Source organism: Hypoxylon fragiforme, assembly GCF_022984875.1.
Source record: "Hypoxylon fragiforme strain CBS 206.31 chromosome Unknown GGS25scaffold_4, whole genome shotgun sequence".
Taxonomy (NCBI): Eukaryota; Fungi; Ascomycota; class Sordariomycetes; order Xylariales; family Hypoxylaceae; genus Hypoxylon; species Hypoxylon fragiforme.
Genome location: NW_026054759.1, coordinates 2,098,268 through 2,114,300, shown reverse-complemented (window position 1 = coordinate 2,114,300; position 16,033 = coordinate 2,098,268). Strand labels below are relative to the sequence as shown.

The following is a 16,033-nucleotide window of genomic DNA, read 5'->3' as shown; positions in this document are numbered from 1 at the left end:
CAGCCACGAACTGTGGGGCCTTAGTTACTTAGACTGCATTACTAGTACCTTCCCGATGGCAAGGAACATTGAAGAAAGCTCCTCAGCAAGGAAGCTCAACTGATGTCAGGCTGCACACAACATTGAATGCCACACATTGGATGTGCATGCCGCTAGGTACTCGAGGAAGGTACCTAAGTACCCTCTATACCACATGGCAGTGGCACTGTACATGTAGCAACGTCCGAGCGCCCAACGGCCTTAAACCCCACCATCCCACTAACTACCAGTCGTTCGCCGTTGCCATCGACATAAGGCATAAGGCTGTTTAATCTCCTTCCCATAAATTCATACGCTCCTACACCTCAAACGACCAGTTTCCTACAACAACAACAAAACACATTCACAAGCCAACTGACTCGCTCGGGGGGCGTTTACTATTTAGCGACAAAATTTCCTCATACCTACGGCAATACTACCGAGACCATGGGAGCCAAAATCCCTCGAAACTTCCGTCTCCTGGAGGAGCTAGAAAAGGGAGAAAAGGGTCTTGGAGCTGGTATATTCTGAGCCAATAAACACTCATATTTTATTGCTGGACCCCTACTGATGATTCATCTTTCATAGAGGCATGCTCTTACGGGTTAGATAACCCAGAAGATCTCTTGATGTCGGACTGGAATGGCACGATCTTGGGACCTCCTCACGTTAGTCGCTATCCCCTTCACTCGCCAGTAGAGTTTTGGTACTAACCTCGCATATTGTAGAGTGTACACGAGAACCGAATTTACTCCGTCAAGATGCACTGCGGTGACCAGTACCCCGATACGCCGCCCACCATCAAATTTGTCAGCCAAGTCAACCTGCCATGTGTCAACCAGAAGAACGGCGTGGTGGACCCAAGCCAATTACCCTGCCTAGCCAGCTGGAAACGAGAGAACACTATGGAAACAATCTTAATCGAGCTCCGAAGGTTAGTACAGTCGAGGTTCTTGAGCACAAATTTGTGGAATCCAACAAATGACTAATGCTCGTTTGACTTCAGATACATGGCATCAGGACAGTGCAAGAAGCTGCCCCAGCCACCTGAGGGCTCGGTATATCCTGGCAATTAAACTAATGGCACAGAAGACAGAACGATCTTGATGCATGAGGAATCAAAGATGGTGGACAACCCGCGATCTGAATGACGACATGCTGGTGTTTGGTAAAAAGGTGAACATGATCATGATAGTATATGGTATATGTTCTCCTTTGGCACACCTATGCTAGGCCAACCCCTCGGCGTTGAAGGCTATCTCTTACATACATACCATAGCACAGCCAAAGTCAACACGCAAGCAGGTAGTGTTTGGGAAGGGACTAAGGGAAGCGGTATCGAACTTTGGCAGCCCATGGCCACTAACCGATAGTCGATAAATGAAACACGACGATTACCCCTCTACATTGTGAAGTGTTGATTTTCTATATTCTGTTCCCTGTCATAGAACTACTGATGGCTTGTAGACCATGAAATTATTGATCCATGATCCATCTCATGCAGTGATCCATCTACTAGGTACCTACGAAGTACCTAGGTATCTATTTAAGCATATTGAAAGATGCACGTGATCGCGCGTGGAGCAAAGCTTAGCGCGGAAACGGTTCCGCCACAATATCGGAACGTCTGTTAGCGTACCTTGGCGGGTTGGCAGATTGGTTTAGTTATCGCCGTTAAAATAAAAATGATGCAACAGCTCTGGAGCTTTAAATACCAACATGCCATTATTCTTGATTCCAGCCCGCAACTCGCGGCATCGGATAGCATGTATGTATGCCCATTCTTAATATCACATATAATGGATCGTTTCTATAACAATATATAAACATGCATCTATCTATATTTTCATTCAAGTGCATTAGATAATTAAACTGACACCATGTTCCCCCACCAGGCTTTGCACTCTATCGCAACCTTCTACAACAAGCCACGCGCATTCATCTCCCCGAAGACCTAGCCACAGCATGGGGACCAAGAAATCCAATCAAGCACCTAGTCCGACGAACCTTCCGCCGTAACAGCTCAGACACCAGCCCACGGCTTGTGTACCCAGCCCTCAAAGCGGGCTACCGCATCCTAGCTCTCCTCCACGCCGCCTCCACCTACACCCCTCCCACCAAACGTCCCAGGGCGAACGCGAAGCCAAAGCCCACCGGCAACCCCGAGTATGACTCCGTGATAGAGTACCTGCGCACGCGCCTCGAGGAGCGCAACCGCTCCCTCGCCGCGAAGGAACTCCACCCCCCCAACTCGCGCAACCCCCCCAAACCCTCCTCCGCCCCGCGCCCCGACACCGTCCCCCTCTTCGTTAACGTCACGCCCGCCCCCACGCCAATGAACCCGCACCCTAAACCCGTGTACGCGACCCCTTCGCGCCCGCGGCCCCTCTCCGAGCTCGGCGGGTCTGGCCGCCGCAAGATCCCACACATCGACATGGCGTCCGACTACCCGTTCTTGCGGATCAAGAAGCCACAGCCCGCGGTGCTGAGCCGGGTGCTGAACCAGAAGATCAAGACGCGCCTCCAGCGCACGGACACGCTGAGGGAGGTCTTCGAGGAGATGATGCCCGAGGCGGAGCAGGAGGACGAGTGGGAGCGGATCGTGCAGGGGATGTATATCGAGCAGGCGCGCGAGAGACGGAATAATGCGCTTGGCGAGTACGACCGCAACAGCGACCCCCCCTTCATCGACGACGCGACGGCGCGCCGCGAGGCGCGGATCATCGAGGAGGACTTCAGGGCGGGCAACACATTCCGGCAGACGGTGTTCGAGCATGGCAACATCTACGTCCAGAACCAGCTCAACGCCGAGCGCGATGACTTGGTCGCGCGCGCGGACGCGATGAGGAGGCTGATCGAGGAGGAGAAGAGGTTGTTGGTTGAGGAGAGGGAGCAGAGGGCGCGGGAGAAGAGGAGGAGGTGGGAGGAGAAGATGAAAGAGGTGGAGGGGGACGAGTGGACGAAGAAGATTTTGGAGAAGGCTAGGTAGATGGGTAGGTAGGTGGTAGGCAGGGAATGATTGGGACTCTGGGCTTGGGCTTGGGCTTGAAAAGGGAATACGTTAAAAACGAATGAACATATGAAGACGGCTGATGATAACTGTTATGTATTATGCCCAGTAGGTTATTATGGCTGGCTATTTGTTGACTAGAGACCTCCAGTTATGATAAGGGTGGTAGGGAGAGATTTGTAAGGAGGTAGGTACTAGGTAGGCGTCAAGAATATATACCCCTCCGTGCTCTTCGTATAGCCATCCATCTATCCATATGATATGCATTTATTTTTATCTAGATCTAGGTAGATATGTCTATCTATATCACGTCCGTCAACCAATTCCCCAGAACCATCCCCAATCTACCGTTGTTCTGCTCTTATTATGTATAGGTACCTAGGTAGGTATGTACGCAGACAGCGATACCACCCCCTAGGTACTGCATGTGATAAGGTGTAAGATAGGTAGAGATGGAAAATCACTGCGAACCCGCCCCGTGTTTCTTTGTTCTATTCCAAGGTTCCTAGTAATATAACGCCGATGAGTAAAGGAGTGTTTTGTCCTGTCTGCCTGCCTGCCTGCCTGCCTGCCTGGCTTGCTATGTATACGTGAACATAGGGAAGTACCTAGGTTAGGTAGGTATGTATATAACCTAGGTATGTATGTCTGTAGTTGACGATGAGTACCCCAACGCGAATAAAAAGCACCAGCTAATGCTATCGCTATGATCCATGGATATTACCTAGTTAATCAATCAATCCGCAATCACGGCCTCCCAAAACGCCTTCACGATATCTCGCGGTCGGAAAGCGGGGGCGCGCCCGAGACAAGTCGCGTGGGATAATAGTTCTATAAGGGAGTACACGGTTAGTCATAGGTTCTTGTACACCTGTTTTGGAGCCTTTCCTTTCCTTTCCTTTCCTTTCCTTTCTTCTCCCCCCTCCCCTTTTGTGTTCTGGGAAGGGTGGATAGGGTTAGGAGAAGCGGATAGGGAAAAGGGGGACTCACTGTCGATAAAAGAATTGACATCCAGCATAACCCTCCGCGGGACCGCGGGCGGCATCGTCGCAGCACCAGATTCGTGGTGTGGGAAGAGATACGACGTGGAGTTCGGGAAGACGTTGGCCGCCATGTTGTCGAGGCCTGTGTACGCCGGCATACCGCCCTGCACGGTCTGGGCTTCCCCGTACAGACTCGAGGTGACGGAGATGGGGTGCCACGAGCCGTCGTGCGTCGTGGGGACGTTATTGTTGTTGATGGCGCTGCTACTACTCATGTCGGATCTAGTTTGGTAGGCCGAGCCGCCCGCTTGCTGTGGCGGCATGTGGGACGACAGTCCGTGGTCGAAGGACGGGGTTCCGTGGTGCGTGGGGACGGCATGCGGCGGGATCGTCTGCATCAGCTGGATCTGCGGCTGGGCGTCCTGGTCGGAAAATGCGCCGGGCTGCACCTCGACAGTTTCGATATCCGCTGCCGAGTGGATCATTATCCCGTTCTGCGCGAGGTACGTCTCGACCTCGCCCGAGTCGTACCACGTCCCTTCCCAGCCCGTCATGTTGATGTACTGGGAGGCGCCTAGCAGCGTATCGCGCACCCTGGTTGTCCGCTCGTTAAAGGGGCCCATGGCGTACCCGGAGCTTTCGTAACTCGATGATCCCGAGAGACTCGACGGCTGGCCGGCGTAGTGCGTGCCGGAGCCGCCGAGTCTGTGGAAAGGGTGTTCCCAGTAGCTCAGGGGCTCGTCGTGGATGCGTCTTATCGTCGCTGCGGTCCGCGTTCGAATCTCCTCGATTGTCTCAAACAACATGACGAAGCCAAACACCCGCGAGAACTTCGCCGGCGGCGGATTGGGCATGTTGATGAGAGCCCCCGCGCGTTCGGATGCGTGGCGGTGCAGCCTCCGGGCAAATGTCCACTCGTTAAAAGACATGGTCCGGGGCCCGGTGAGACGGTTCCACGGGTGCTGCGCCCAGGAGGAATCCGCGGGGTTCATGAAGTTCATGTCAATGGCCAGGTTTGGCGGAAAACTCGCATTTTCAAGGGTCGGGGCGGTGATAACCTCATACTCGTGTGCTTGATGCTGAAAATTCGATGCACTACCTGATGGTCCCTGTTGGATTTGCGGCTCGTGAGATACCATTAGTCCACCCCATAGCTGCTGCTGCTGCTGCGACGTCTGGCTTTCCCCCTGCGAAGAAGATACCGGGTCGTCATTGAACTGGGGTAATTCTTCAACCTCGTCAACTTCCTGCAGGTCATCGTCCGCGTTCTCTTCTGGACTGCCCAGGTCACTGGTCTTGGGACTTTCCTTCTGCGTTCGGTCGACGAGCGTTTGGAGCCTTTGTAGTTGCTGTCCAAATTCAGGCGCCTGAGACAAGAGCCCACTTTGAGATGCGAAGTCAAATAAATTCCGGTATGCGTTATTAATTTCGGAATTCACATCCTTGAGATCGTTGATTTTCGCCTGTAGGTCAGTGATGGCATTTTCCTTCCGATTACGGTACGCCCTCTGCGCAAGTCGAATTTGAGTCCGTCGACGCTAGGTTAGACGTAAGTATAAGGGTATGAATAAGATATACATCATTCAGCATATAACTTTGCGAACCCGTGTGTCTTAGATAGTCCCACAAGAACAAACATAGATGGCAGACATAAATAAAGCGGTCCACTAACCTCGGTTGGCGTCTGGTCTTTGGTTTCAAGTCGTGGGCGACCTCTTGTCCTTTTCGGCTCCTCTGCTGAATCTGTTTGCTCCGCCTCTGTTCGTCGTCTCCCTCGCTTCTTCGAAATGCGAGTAGTGTCACTAGGAATAGCTGTGGTCTTGGTCTTTATATTTGCCTTGGCAGCAGGTCTTTTCGCAGAGCGCCCGCTACCATATTGCTCAACGCCAAGTACAGGTAAATCAGAAGGATGGTGCCGCATTGACGATGCTTTCGGTACTGATGCGGATGTCCCACCAGCAGTTTGTTGAAAATTGGTGCTCCGTGTCTGGGAAACAGATTGTGCTCCGCTATCCCAAGAAGTGTGCTGCACTAACGGTATATCAACGGATGAATCCGAAGTTTCATTCAAGCTGTTGTGAAGTTGTGATGAACCAGAAGAAGGATGAAGATAGGCATTGGACGCCAAAGGCGGTATTGGCGTGGCCCGGAGGGGTTGCGACAGCAAGTCATTATTATATCCGGGGTAGGGCTGATTAGAATATTCCCGATGGCCATGCAGGTCGTGCAGGTTGCCCCCATAATATTGCGTCTGATTGTCGGTGTTTGGCTGGGACATTGAAGAGATGAGGAAGAATTAATAAGTGTCCTGTGTCCATGTCGCGCATAAACGCAGAAAAACTCGAAGACGCCTCCCTTCTTGCTCTCTTCCCCTTCACAACCCCCTAAAAGAGCTGACGTGATTGACTTGGATCAATCAAGCCCTGATATCTAAGCTTGCTTTTTCTTTCCACACTGGATGCCTCCAAAAAATCCCCAAGTATTAGTACCGAGCGGCGAGCGTAGGGACTTGATCTTTTGGGACCAACTAAAACCGGCTTGCTCTGCTTAGCTCTTAGCTCTTACACTGAGTAAATTCCTCCGGTGCTTCTCCGTAAGTATTTTAGTACCAGATTATCGAATTGGATAGGTTTTGGGTAATGTGCAGTGTGCACAGATCAATGGGAACCAAAAAGTCGGGAATTTATTTGATGATTAGTGAACATTTTTGCGGTTCAGACGGTGAGTCTCGCGATCATTCCGCGTTCATGATTCCGTTCCTCTGATTCGACAGTCTCATGGTACACGGCATATTTCACGTGCTGTTACTACTAGTAGTATAAGCTTCTCTTCAGTGTAATGACGGATCGGATCAAACCTCAGGCCGGTGCCCAGTCCCAGACCCAAATGCATAGATATGTATGCCAAGTAGGAATGCCAAGCAGCTCGAGAATAGGAGCTATTCATATACTAGTCTAGAAATAGTTGATCAGCTTGAACTACCCTAGATAGTATTACTTGGCAGCTTCGCAGTTAAGCATCCTAAGTGGCGAGTAGAAGAAGCTCTTCATAAATCTTCATCGCCTATTACCCTATTACCCCTAGGTACTAGTAGTAGGCAATAGACCAAAGCCGAACATCGCAACGCTATTCCTCCATGCAGCTTCGGCAACTTCATCAACAGTTATCCCTTTCAGACCAGCCACCACGTAAGCCACCCTCTCGATGGCACAGCTCTCATTTCTCTCCTTGACCATGCACGTTGCATCCCATTTATCTCGCTTCTTGCTAGCCGGCAACGGTGCGGCGTTGGCAAGGTATAGTTTCGCGACTTCGCTACTACTTTTTATTTCTCCCCACGGAGCATCGGTCTCGATCTGCAATCGCTTCAGCGGGATCGCGGCTACCATCCCTAGACTCTCCCGGTCCTGGAAGCTGAACCCGTTGACGCTAACATCCAAGCCCATCCCAACAAGTGCTTCCATCTGGCCTGTAGAGCCGACAAAGCTATGCACTAGGCCGCTTCTTGGCAGTCGCCCGAGATAAGGTCTAATGATGTCGACGAAGTCGTCAAATGCTGCGCGACAGTGTAGGAACAAGGGTAGGTCCCATTCGTTTGCTACGAACAGATCCAACTGTGCCTTGAATGCGCGAATCTGGACGTCCTTTGATGCATGATTGAGCCGGTCATAATCGAGTCCCAGTTCACCAAAAGCCGCTACAGGGCAAGGTGTCAGAGCGAGAGCTGCTCCCAGGCTATCTGCTAGCTTTTGCAAGTGTGACTGGTCTTCGGCACCGAGCTCTGCAGCGTGATATGGATGAACTCCTATCGTGATAAAGCATTGATTTGGCCGGGATTGCGCTATGGCAAGATTTACAGGCACGTCGGATAGGGACATGCCTGTTAGCATCACCTTCCCTACGCCCGCTGCTAGGGCGCGATCGAGTGTGTTTGAGAAATCAGCTGGGTGATATTTCTTGTTTCGATAGCAGCCGTCAAACTCATTGGCCGTAGCGGTAACAGCAACCTATTCAGATGTTTGAGCGCAGAACCGAGGTAGAGTCAGTATGGTACTGTAAGTACACCTACATCAGCATACTGTAGTGGTTTGGAGGGCTTAGGAGGGGCCTTTTGAGGCAAGCCAGTCATATCTAACTTTCCACACGCCATGTCAACCCAGCGATGATAATGATAATGTACCCAAATGCAGGTAAACAGTAGTATCAGAATTTTTCATATACAAGGTAGGTGTCGTTCAGTTGAGATATGTGTCATTTGAAGTCCAGTTTGATAACAGTATGCAACATCGCTCTTCACTTTTTCCTTGAGCCCTAAAATGGCAACTGAACTGCTCCAGCTCCCCCCGCCTTTCTATAGGTGCTTTAATGCGATAAAGGTCGCCAAGAAAAGTGCGCCAACACCATCAGGGTAGTTTCGTATCATTCTGCTAAATAACGACGGGATAGGTATCAACGATCTTCTTTTGCAGTATATATTAACACTGTCACCACATAGCAACACAAAATCGACAGAATCTTCTCTTCGTGGCTCCTACTCGGTACTAGGTACCTACCAAGGTAGTACATGCGACATAAATCTTCAACCCCTGAACAGGGGACTATGAGAAATATTTCTTCCCAGCAGACATTCAACGGCCCTTGATAGCCTCAGAGATTCCATCATATGTGCAATTTTCATCCATACACCGATATCTCTCCTCTCCTTTAATACCACGGCTCATCGCTCTCGTGTTGTGGAGGACAGCCGTGGCACGGGGCATTCTGACGGCCTCTATCCGCTTGAGGATCGCGGGCACATCATCGCGGGTCACGCCGGGCTCCATCAAGAGCCGAAACGCTTCAGCATCCTCGATCCCCAGATTGGCACCCTGGCCCTGCATCGGCGTCAACGCGTGAGCCGCGTCGCCGATGAGGATGGCGCGCCCGGCTACCCAGGTGTCTAGGGGCTCGAGGTCTTGGAGCTCCCAGAGCTTTACTTCGGTTGCCACGCTTTTTGGGGGCCGTTAGTTGGTATGATCTCGAATCCTCACACACACACACACACACATTTATGAACAAGAAAAAGTACTGCCGCAAAAGACTTACCCAAGGAGCGACACTAAACTAGTGTCGAAGTCCGCAAAGATATCCAACATCTCCTGGCGATCGCCCTCCGCAAACCAGGAGTTCGTCGTGCTCTCCCTCTCCTCCTTCGTGGCAAAGATGCACGACATGTTCATGTAGCTGAGGTCGCGCAGCCCGTACACGACCATGATGCGGTCAGACCCGTCTTGTGCCTCGAACACCAGGATCCGCTGCTCGCCGCTTTGTTTCTGCTCTTCCCACCATGTGGGCAGATGGCCTAGGGCGGAGATGGCTTGCTGGGCGGAGACGGCGACGCGGCAGCATGTCAGACCGCTCTTTTTGGGCGTAGGACAGTCGGGGCCGGCGATGCTGGGGCGCAGGCGCGAGTGGATGCCGTCCGCCACTTGGGCCTCCTGGTTAGCGAACCGAATCTCCTAAGATTCCTTATCCAGGTAGTGTTGAATACGTAGTGCCACATCAAAGGGGGTCACTTACCGATCACCACATCCGCCCTATCCCTCGTCCCATCATCCAGCACGACCTCCCCCGCCTCCGCATCAACATCCCTCCCGCCATTCCTAAAAACCACCCTCGCCGGCTCGCCCCCAATCCCCAGCTCCCCCGACGGCGCCGTCGCCAGCCGCAGCAGCTCCGTCCGAAAGTCCACGCGCATGTGCGACAGCGCCGGGGCACCGAAGCGCTCCTCGAACGGGAACTCGCTGTCGTACACGAGGTTCGCGCGCTTGTCCAGCGTGCGGAACCCCTGGATCGGGACCGACCCCGTTCGTGCGGCGTCGAACCCGAGCTGCCGCATGATCTTGATGGCGTTGGGAAAGTTCGCGATACCTTGCCCGCCGGTCGCGGTCGAGGGCTCGTGACGCTCGTACACGGTCACGCGGTGTTTTTCTCGTAGGACTCGGGCGGCGGCGAGGCCGGCGAGGCCGGAGCCGATTATGATGATGTTGAGGGGTTGGGTTTCGCCGCCCATGGTGAAGAGCTTGTGGGGAGTGATAGTCGAGGCTATCTTAAAGAGTCTTTTAACAAGGGGTAGCAGGTAAATAATTTTACCTTTTCACGGTGGAAAGAAACTTGCTTGGTAGGCAGTAGAGCGATGGCTACCTATCTATCTTTATATACAACAACGCCATTTCTTTCCCGATGTTCATCTCAAATCTTGATATAGTTGCCATGCTGTGACTAGGCGCATCAGGGGGGGGGGTGACGCTACTTGGTTGTTGGTTAGGTGCTGTCAAGAAAGACCGAGCATCTCGAATCTCCGAGCTCACAGTCTGAGCCAAACAAAATGGTAGAGCTATCAGCACTATTCAAGCCTATATGCACGCATGCACGTAGTATACTCAGGTACCTACTACCTTAGCTACACATGATAATATCATAGTAGGCATACTATTATCATTGCTTTTGGCGTCTTGGTAGTGCCATCATTTGAACTAGCCATCTATACAGGCCATGTAATTTGAAACGAAACCCATGCTATGCTCCATCCACGCGAGTAGTTCTCGAGATAGACGAATATCAGCCTCCTTTTCATGGGATCAAATGTTTAGGTAATGTCCAGGTTGTATGGGTGCCTCAGTCCTACGCTACGTCCCGCTTGGTAATTCTCAAATGAGGTTGCCTTGACTATAGGTGTTGATAACACAGAGAGGCGAGTTGAATATACGGAATACCTAGCGGACTACCTAATAGGTACCTGGTAGGTGTATGTATATAGGACAATAATGGCGTTTCGTCGAATCTACCAAGTCTCGGGCAGAAAGCCGGGCCGCACTATGATGCAATGTCCCGTCGCTACACATATTACGAGAGCGGCAATAGCATTCTTACTTATCCTTTGCTAAGCGTTAAAAATGGAGAAAGCAAAGGAGTCCATACTTACAGATCGTCATTCTATAGTTATCATCGGAAACTCAGCAACGTCGGCGATACGAGCTCCGGGCCGAGACCGTCTCCGAGTTCGCATCTCCGATCTACTCACCGTTGGTGCTGAGTTGGGTTGCGAATAATCGATATTTTGATTCGAATGTTACTGTGGTGATAATCGCATTCGCTTATTGTCGAAAAATGAGTTTATACGTTATTTATTACCATATAGTGCTTATGGCGTTTTTTGGGTTTTTGTAGAGGTCAGAAAATCGTGTTGAGCTACCCCTATTAACATTTCAACTTGGGAACCTTAGAACTCAGGGGTTCAGCATAGAAAAAAACCCCCAAAAAATGACAACAATGATTTGATCCAATACTTTCGCAATGTGATACCTGCTTTTATGTTTGATGCCTCAGGTTCTAGGGTGCTATTCATTATATCACATAATCGCTAAATCTAGAAACTAACGCATTTGACAGAACCTAAGGTTAGAAAGGTCTAAAGAATCACCCTTTCAATTTTCGTCTCATTTTTTGTCGCGGTGATTCACTCTTAGAAACAACAACGATTAAATTTCCTACAGATCTGACTGCCTAGCAACGCTAGCTCAAGCCGAATATATATATAAGCTCTGCACCTTCTGACTTGGTCTGTGTAGGCAGCATCTCCACGGCGTTCAACTTCAAACTCTGCAACCCTTCCTCAACGCGTACAACGCAACCAAATACCCATTGCGACAACAAATTCAACCAAAACCAGTTCCCAGCAATCAACTCACAATGAACTGGGCCGATTATATTTCTATGGGCTTTTGCGTCTTCTACGTCCTGGTAGTTGGCGTTGTCTCAGTCAGGATACTCAAGAAGAAGTGGAAGCCCCGGCGACGCTGGAAGACAAATCTAATCTAGAGGGTTTACGAATGCGCTCAATCCACACCTCAGCCAAGGGAAATTTCCGAAAACCGATACACGGCAGGATTTGACTGAGCTTAAATGGGCTCTGTGAATCTATGGAGGAAATCGAGAGCTCCGCCGGCTGGTCTTAGAGGGGTGAGACTGAAGAGCATGCCGTGATCCTCATCGAACCGCGAAAAGGGGGTGAATCTTAAAAACGTCGGGTAAGCTTCTTCGGTTCCGGTCAACTCTCTTCAGTGCGATACTAACAACCCGTCAGATATCGCCCAGCTACCAATTGATCGAATTATTCTTTCTCATGTCCCAAAGAGCCTCGGCGCGCGCTGACCATACGGTTGGTAGGAGTAAAACAAGGCGTGATAGGTACTAGGTAGTAAACACAACAAGGAGCCATTGAAAAGCTCGGTTATTTCTCCCAGGAAAGATAAATAAATCGTAACACCCTTTTCCCATTCATAATACTTACCTTTTTTTTTTTTTTTCATAATGCGACCTTTTCATCATTCAAGTTCCTTAAGCCTCTCAAGAATCCACGCCTGGTATCCCGCAAACAAGTCGGCCTCCGCCCACGCCTCGCAGCAATCCGCGATCGCTCGATACTTCTCCCTCACATACGCCTCCTTGCCCGCCTCATCCCCTTTCTGCACTTTGCAAACAACCAAGTGCGAGACCTTGGCCAAGCAGACGGGACACAGGCACGGCGGGTGCCGAGCGCCTTCCGCCAACCCCGCGGTGCTCTGCATGACGCACGCATAGTAGGTACAACGGCTGAGCCAGAAACAAGTGCCCAGCTTGCGCACCGCCGCCCTTGCTACTCTGGAGAACCACACATCGGACAGGCGTTCCGCGGTATCGGGGGCTTGATGGAGGCTACGTGCCGCTTCCACGGCAGCCCACAACGGCCCGCGAACGACCGCTTCCTCGCTATTCGATGCTACTCCGGGCGGAAGGCCGTCGGCTGCGCAAATACTGTCGACGTAGGATTTACAATGGGACGCAGGCCACGCGTGCGTGCGGTCGGTCGATCTGCGCAGTCTGGTCTAGATAGGGGTGTAATCTATCGGTCGATATATCACTGCGAACACGGCCCCAACTCCCGCTCTCGTGGAAGACTTTTCTCGTCGCCGCGTTGGAACATATCGTGGTGGATAAGCAGCACGAGCGCGTAGGCGCCGGGCGGCATCATATCGTCTCCGGCTCCGATAAGATCCAGGAGGTGGAGCTGCCCGCCGGAAGATGCCATCAGGCGATGGCTGGTCGCAGAGGGGGGTGCAGTACTTCCCCTAGGGGAGAGCGGCTCGAACTTTATCGCTGTCCGAATCCATGTATGGCACGTACTGTAGGGGAGCGGGAAACCGTGAAGCCGTGGTAGAAGACGCTCATGTATTTGATAAGATCGTCTGCCGACGGTGCACGCAGCGGCCCGCAGCTCGGCACCTGGTCAGGAGGAAGATTTGCCTGGGCCCAATTGTCCATGAAGCGCATGGGATGGCGTATCCGGGGCGGGTCGGCAACGTATATGACTTTGCGCTCCTCCGTGGTGTTGCCGTCCATGTTGTCGGCACGCAATGTATCAGTACGCCAATATCGGAAGGATTGCCGCGAATACTCGCACTGGGCCAAGCTGTCATGGGGCAGGACCAACGGGCCTGGAAATGTAATGGATCATCTTGTTGGCGGCATCTCGCGTCAGGCGTTTCCGGACCTTGGCGTCTTGAGCTTCCGCTGCTAGAGGGTTGAGACCGGAGCTCGTGGCTTCGGCCAGCCTCCACTTAGGGTAAGGCTGGACATAGACTTTTTCGGCATGCGCTGATGGTGCTAGCTGTAAGGTTGTGTAAGGACACAGTTGTCCGTTGTGGACATATTTTTGATATTTTGGTAAACGTGGTGTTTAGTTAAGCAAGTATACCTGTGTTCACCGACACCATCTATCCCTCCCCAGATGCCTGCCTAGGTTAGGGTGCCTAATAGTCAAGTGGCAGCAGAGGCAATACACCTGTCTCACAGCTGTCTAATTAGTCATTCCGAGACTTACTTACTAAGTAGTACAACCAAGTCAAATTCAACAACTCTCAACAATTTCTAGTATCGTAGAATGCCGTCCCCGTTGATTTATACCTCATCTCATCTCGTACTTTTCTTCTCTATTTCTTTTTTCATAGTATATATAGACCCATTAGACTGTGTTCATAATACATCTTCTCCTTAAAAACAGAAAAAAAAAAACCTCCACCAAAACACACTACCTTCCAAATTATTACCATTCGTCTACTCGGTAACAATTATGGGGTCCAACGCCGCCGCCCCGCCCCACGAGGACTCGAACTTACTGCTCAAATCGCACATCGAGGACCTCGTCGCCACACAGCTCCCCAACTCGGCCATCTACAACTTCCTGCTCTCTGACGTGCGGATCGTGTCCGCGACCAAGGGCTCCGTGACGGCGCGCCTCGCGCTGACGCGCAACCACATGAACTCGGGCGGCGGCATCCACGGCGCCGTGTCCGCGGCGCTCGTCGACTGGGCCGGCGGCATGGCGATCGCCACCTGGGACCTGCGGCGCCGCACGGGGGTTTCCGCCGACATCCACGTCTCGTATCTGTCGTCGGCGGCGGAGGGCGACGAGATCGAGGTGACGGCTTGCGCGGATAAGGTGGGCGGGTCGCTGGCGTTCACGAGGATCGTCATTGCGAAGGTGGTCGATGGGGTCGCGGGGCCGGTGGTTGCGAATGGCTCGCATACGAAGTTTGTTAGGCAGCGCCAGTGATGGGGGATGGTCTTGCAGTTGTGGAGCTCTGTTTTCAAGCTTCTTCCCCCCCCCCCCCCCCCCCCCCCCCCCCTTTTTTTTTTGTTCAGGGTTGAATCAAGAGGGGGGGGGGGAGAAGGTTGGTATCGTTTCGACGCTAGACCGGGTTTGTTACCCAGAGTATGTGGTTAGACCTTCTAGATAGATGGAGCATGGTAGCATATCGGGAGCCGCGGGAAGAAAAGCGTTTTCACGGAATGCCATGTGTTGTTGTGGGTACTTAGGTCTATAGACGGGTTTGGTCAAGGGGCCAGTCGAGGTTCTAGAAGATAGACGGGAAGTCTTTGTCTGCAGAGTGGGGGCACTAGATATAGATCGATCTGTATCACGGATGTAAAGCCGACGGATACCTACCTACATGTGAGACACCTCTTTGCGAGATCCTAGTGACGGGTACCAGCATCGCCAACGACCTAAGTACTCCCCGGATAACGTTAATTCCTTGGACATGCCAGTGCTCAAACGGCATTCCGTTCCCCTTCCCTTCTTCCTACCTCTTGAAGTCATACCCCACACTCCAAACTCCACACTTCCAAACAGCACCATATTCCACCGATTATTCCACGGCTATGACAGTGTTCCCATTCAGGAGTGATCTAAGAGCGGGAGGGTATACAGCTTGAGGAGTGTTAAATGTGGAGTGTTGAATATAGACGATGTTGCTAAACTACCAAGAATGCCTACCTAACTATCTAGTAGCCTCCGCTGAGGGCGACTTACACCTACCAACCTAGTGAATTCTCAAATACTAAGCTTGCTGGGTATATATTCACTTCTTACCTAGGTAGTTTAAAGTCTTAAGTTCTAGGGGCTACTTTAGGTACCTGGGTAGGTCGGTTTAGAGTCTCCCGAGGTCAGGCACATCCTCTCATGCCACATGTGACTCTGAGATATGATGCTTCCCGTCTAAAGAAGGGACATAGGTTGTTTTCCACCGCGGAGAGAGGGGAAGGGCATGAATATGCCAAGGCGGAGCATCATGGCGTACATATGGCTAACGCGTACCTAGTAGTGAGTGGTTTATAGGAGTGTTGGTACATCTAGTCCAGTACATATAGGTAGTATTTGGTGCCGCCTTCATAACCCATCTAACAGTCCTATAGACCGAGATATAGGCCGGTTATGGCATTCTATGTAGTGGGAAATAGGCCTGGATCAGATGTGAGGTCTCAGTGCTGGATGGCACTATAGGTGTACGTTATAGTCCGCCTCCCGGGGTTGGGTACATCCAACTCCGACATATGTGACCCTGAAAGATGATTTTTCCCGCCGCGGAGGCGGAGGGTGGTGAATATCGAAAGGGGTAGCATCATGTCTTAGACCCATTTTTAGTACTACGTGTGTGTCTAG

At 51.6% G+C, this 16,033-nt stretch overlaps 7 protein-coding genes across 7 annotated transcripts; 3 read left to right on the top strand and 4 right to left on the bottom strand.

Moving 5' to 3' along the window:
• Positions 1-89: 89 nt before the first annotated feature.
• GGS25DRAFT_486605 (UBC-like protein) lies at positions 90-1,603 on the top strand. The gene is made up of 4 exons (XM_049260647.1): positions 90-538; positions 607-686; positions 747-952; positions 1,025-1,603. The coding sequence occupies exons 1-4, from the start codon at positions 466-468 to the stop codon at positions 1,092-1,094; spliced, it is 429 nt and encodes a 142-aa protein (XP_049117854.1). The 5' UTR covers positions 90-465; the 3' UTR covers positions 1,095-1,603.
• Positions 1,604-1,737: 134 nt separating this feature from the next.
• Positions 1,738-3,007, top strand: GGS25DRAFT_520684 (uncharacterized protein; the record flags this gene model as incomplete). Its single annotated transcript, XM_049263920.1, has 2 exons — positions 1,738-1,786; positions 1,914-3,007. 2 exons carry the CDS (start codon positions 1,738-1,740, stop codon positions 3,005-3,007), a joined length of 1,143 nt encoding a protein of 380 aa, XP_049117853.1.
• A 340-nt stretch (positions 3,008-3,347) lies between these two features.
• GGS25DRAFT_237569 (uncharacterized protein) lies at positions 3,348-6,720 on the bottom strand. The gene is made up of 5 exons (XM_049257076.1): positions 6,577-6,720; positions 5,684-6,465; positions 4,019-5,549; positions 3,753-3,859; positions 3,348-3,676 (listed from the first exon to the last, which is right to left on the bottom strand). The coding sequence occupies exons 2-4, from the start codon at positions 6,287-6,289 to the stop codon at positions 3,765-3,767; spliced, it is 2,232 nt and encodes a 743-aa protein (XP_049117852.1). The 5' UTR covers positions 6,290-6,465; positions 6,577-6,720; the 3' UTR covers positions 3,348-3,676; positions 3,753-3,764.
• On the bottom strand, positions 6,691-8,400 carry GGS25DRAFT_237545 (Mg-dependent DNase). The gene is made up of 2 exons (XM_049257075.1): positions 8,081-8,400; positions 6,691-8,018 (listed from the first exon to the last, which is right to left on the bottom strand). Exons 1-2 carry the CDS (start codon positions 8,159-8,161, stop codon positions 7,092-7,094), a joined length of 1,008 nt encoding a protein of 335 aa, XP_049117851.1. The 5' UTR covers positions 8,162-8,400; the 3' UTR covers positions 6,691-7,091.
• GGS25DRAFT_237521 (FAD binding domain protein) lies at positions 8,401-10,460 on the bottom strand. The gene is made up of 3 exons (XM_049257074.1): positions 9,571-10,460; positions 9,097-9,478; positions 8,401-9,000 (listed from the first exon to the last, which is right to left on the bottom strand). The coding sequence occupies exons 1-3, from the start codon at positions 10,061-10,063 to the stop codon at positions 8,640-8,642; spliced, it is 1,236 nt and encodes a 411-aa protein (XP_049117850.1). The 5' UTR covers positions 10,064-10,460; the 3' UTR covers positions 8,401-8,639.
• A 1,917-nt stretch (positions 10,461-12,377) lies between these two features.
• GGS25DRAFT_520680 (uncharacterized protein) lies at positions 12,378-13,431 on the bottom strand (the record flags this gene model as incomplete). The annotated part of the gene is made up of 3 exons (XM_049263919.1): positions 12,378-12,903; positions 12,961-13,160; positions 13,216-13,431. The coding sequence occupies 3 exons, from the start codon at positions 13,429-13,431 to the stop codon at positions 12,378-12,380; spliced, it is 942 nt and encodes a 313-aa protein (XP_049117849.1).
• A 512-nt stretch (positions 13,432-13,943) lies between these two features.
• Positions 13,944-14,710, top strand: GGS25DRAFT_486588 (thioesterase family protein). The gene has a single exon (XM_049260646.1). The coding sequence runs from the start codon at positions 14,162-14,164 to the stop codon at positions 14,642-14,644; it is 483 nt and encodes a 160-aa protein (XP_049117848.1). The 5' UTR covers positions 13,944-14,161; the 3' UTR covers positions 14,645-14,710.
• The last annotated feature ends 1,323 nt before the right edge of the window (positions 14,711-16,033 follow it).